The following is a 2,775-nucleotide window of genomic DNA, read 5'->3' on the forward strand; positions in this document are numbered from 1 at the left end:
GTGAAGGAACCCCAACACAGAAGCAGAAGCAGTACCCTCCTAAGGAATCCCAGAGTGGGCAACACAAAACTGATGACCAGAACATCAAGAACTGTAAACGATCTTACATTTGTGTGACCATCAAGATCACACACACACACACACACACACATACACACACACCTCCCTTCCACAGAACAATGACTGCCCAAGCAAGTCAACGCAGTCCTGAGAGACACAGGCAACAAGACACAGAGCAAACATGGTTTAGACTTTACTGGAGATCAACCAGGGCTGGACAGTCCCACATCGAGGGACGAGGGTCTACAGATTAAGGGACTGGTCTTTCTGGCGATGCTGGTCAGCCCCACACTGAGGATGGGAACTTGAGCACAGGCAGGACTGGTTTCTTTGGCGGTGCTGGGGAGCCACAGAGCCAAGTGCACCCCTTTATTACCCCCAGCCAAGCTGAGGGCCACTTGGATCTAGGACAAAGGAAAGGAAGGGGAGGAAGGGAGTGTGAAGGAAAGGGGAGGTGGAGTTAACAGAAACTTGACTTGGGAGAAGGAAGGGATGGGAAGACTGACCCAGAGGTGCAGGGCCCATATGTGACCCGTACTAAGGACCAGCAAGCACAGTTCCCGGCCTTGGTAGTAAGGGGTCCTACTTGTTACCCCACTTAGCTATCTTCAAATACATGGGGCCTGCAAGGAAGCGGCTGGACTTCATGTAGGCAGAGATCTTCTTCAGGGCCTGTGAGTGGGGAGGAGAAAGCAAAGCTTAGGCCTGTAGGCCTGCTGGGCTGACCAGCTCCACCCCATGAACTCCACGTGGGCCTGAGATCTGGAGCAGAGCAGTCAACCTCAGCTCTGGAGAAGGATCTCTTCAAATTCCTTTCCCTAGTGTCCCACTTCAAGAGGGGCATCGAGTGGAGAAACAGCACTATCCTGACGGCTTGGCGACCTCTAGACAGTACACCATAGGTTTGGAAAAACCACTCAATGACCCTGCAAGATCGGTCCTAACTGACCATTTATCAGGAGGGAACCTGAACTCCAGAGAGGTTAAACAACTTCCTGCTATAAACAGCCCTGTCACAGTCTGCACAGGCCTGTTTTTTCCCCCACAGGGAAGATTCTGCCTGCATTTGCACACCAAGGAAGGAGCTGCCAGAGAAAAAAAAAAAGAGTTCACAGAGCATGCCAAAGTAGCTTGGAAAAGTGCCCAGATCTCACACAGAAAATCCTGAATGGAAGTATTTCAGATGGAGGGAGGCCCACCAGGAAAAAAGCAAGGCAGGGGTCTGATACATTCCCAGAAAGAAGACAGTCTAAATTTCTCCACCTGGTACCTGGGCCCAACATTACTATACTGCAATCAAACATATCTCTAGCTCTAATACAGGGGACCGAGTCAAATTTCAGTCACCCTGCACAAATTTTACCAAGAATCAGTTCCCAGATAACTAAGTGCTGAGGAATTCTAAAGCCCAGGACTACCTGTTTACTATGAGCCAGAGTACCAGGCCTGAGGCGGCAGCTTTTAACTCTCCCTTCCCCCTTTCCCCACGGTGATGCCAGCTCTTACATAATCCCCAGAGCTATTCAACTTGGACCAGAAACAGAGCTAATGGGAACTAGCTGAGAAAACACATCACTTGATAGAGAGTGGGGAATGAAAACAGATTCCAGGCCTGAAGGGGGGGAGACGGGGGGGGGGGACATAGAGGGGGGGAGGAGGAGGAGAGAAGAGAGAGAGAGAGAGAGAGAAGAAAATAAGAAAGAGAAAGAAAAAAGGAAAGACCAAACTAACACACACAGAGACACACACACTAAGTTAATGCTTCCAATTGTCTAATAAAGTACATGGGAGGGGGTGTCAAACACAGAGGCCCGGGTGTCACCCTCTTACAAGGGCCCACTTGTCTACTCAATCCAAGCACCTTCTACAGTCTGAGCTCCCCATGTCTCCACAATGGGGAAGGGAGAAGCAAAGTGTTCTGCAGGTCAGCTGTGAAGACTCTTGTGTCGTGAGACTGCACGTGAATCCCGCTGTCCCTTGCCTTCTTAAATGCCTAAAGCCAGATGTTTGCATACTTTTGTCACCTTCTACTTCTCAAAAGGGTCCTGGACAGGAAACCCTGGTTGAACAAAGTTCTGAAACTTTTCTTTTCATCACAAGACAGGAAGAGTTGCCAGTGTTGCCCGTAGAAGTCAGGGGCCCACATGGAACAGGCCCCCACGGCTCAGAGTTGAGACCTTGAGCAAATGAGTTACCCTCCAGTCTCAGTTCATCTTAGGGGTCTGATAATTCTATCCACCTTGTAGGAATCTTATAGTAATACATTTGATCCTATAACTATCAAGTGTTGAGCACGGAGCCTCACAGAAAACCAGTGCTCAGAAAATGCTAATTACTCTTTTAAATAAAAAGATTAGGAAATCACCCTGGAAAGGGGGAAGGGAAAGAGGAGGATTAAGACATCACCTCAAAGCGGGCCAAAAAGTCCTTCAGGTTGGGGAAGGCTTCCAAGCATTTGGGCTCAAACACTCGTTGCTGGTCAAGAATATCGTAAGCGAGAAAATCCACATAGGTGATCTGCAAGAATTGAGGGTCGGTGAGACAGGATCTGGAGCCTGGGAGGAATGGCAGCTCCTTCCTCCCTCCTCCCTCTCTTTACCTTGTCCCCTGCAAACCATGGCCGCTTGCCCAGGAACTCCGAGTAGAACTTCAACTTCTCAGGAAGACCCGCTAAGTACTCTGGCCTCTTTTTCTCCTGAAGTGGGTTGGGGGGGG

The 2,775-nt window shown here is 49.6% G+C and overlaps 1 protein-coding gene across 1 annotated transcript in view; it reads right to left on the bottom strand.

Moving 5' to 3' along the window:
* Positions 1 to 237: 237 nt before the first annotated feature.
* The window catches only part of LOC101981610 (glutathione S-transferase Mu 2-like), a 5,048-nt gene continuing 2,510 nt past the window's right edge, over positions 238 to 2,775 (bottom strand). Inside the window, exons 6-8 of the mRNA XM_005367854.2 lie at positions 2,660 to 2,755; positions 2,467 to 2,577; positions 238 to 732 (exon numbers count right to left, since the gene is read on the bottom strand). Coding sequence (XP_005367911.1) covers positions 643 to 732; positions 2,467 to 2,577; positions 2,660 to 2,755 — 297 coding nt within the window. The 3' untranslated portion in view covers positions 238 to 642. The remainder of the gene's footprint in view (positions 733 to 2,466; positions 2,578 to 2,659; positions 2,756 to 2,775) is intronic.

The sequence above is a fragment of the Microtus ochrogaster genome, unplaced genomic scaffold (assembly GCF_000317375.1).
Source record: "Microtus ochrogaster isolate Prairie Vole_2 unplaced genomic scaffold, MicOch1.0 UNK25, whole genome shotgun sequence".
NCBI classification, from domain to species: domain Eukaryota; kingdom Metazoa; phylum Chordata; class Mammalia; order Rodentia; family Cricetidae; genus Microtus; species Microtus ochrogaster.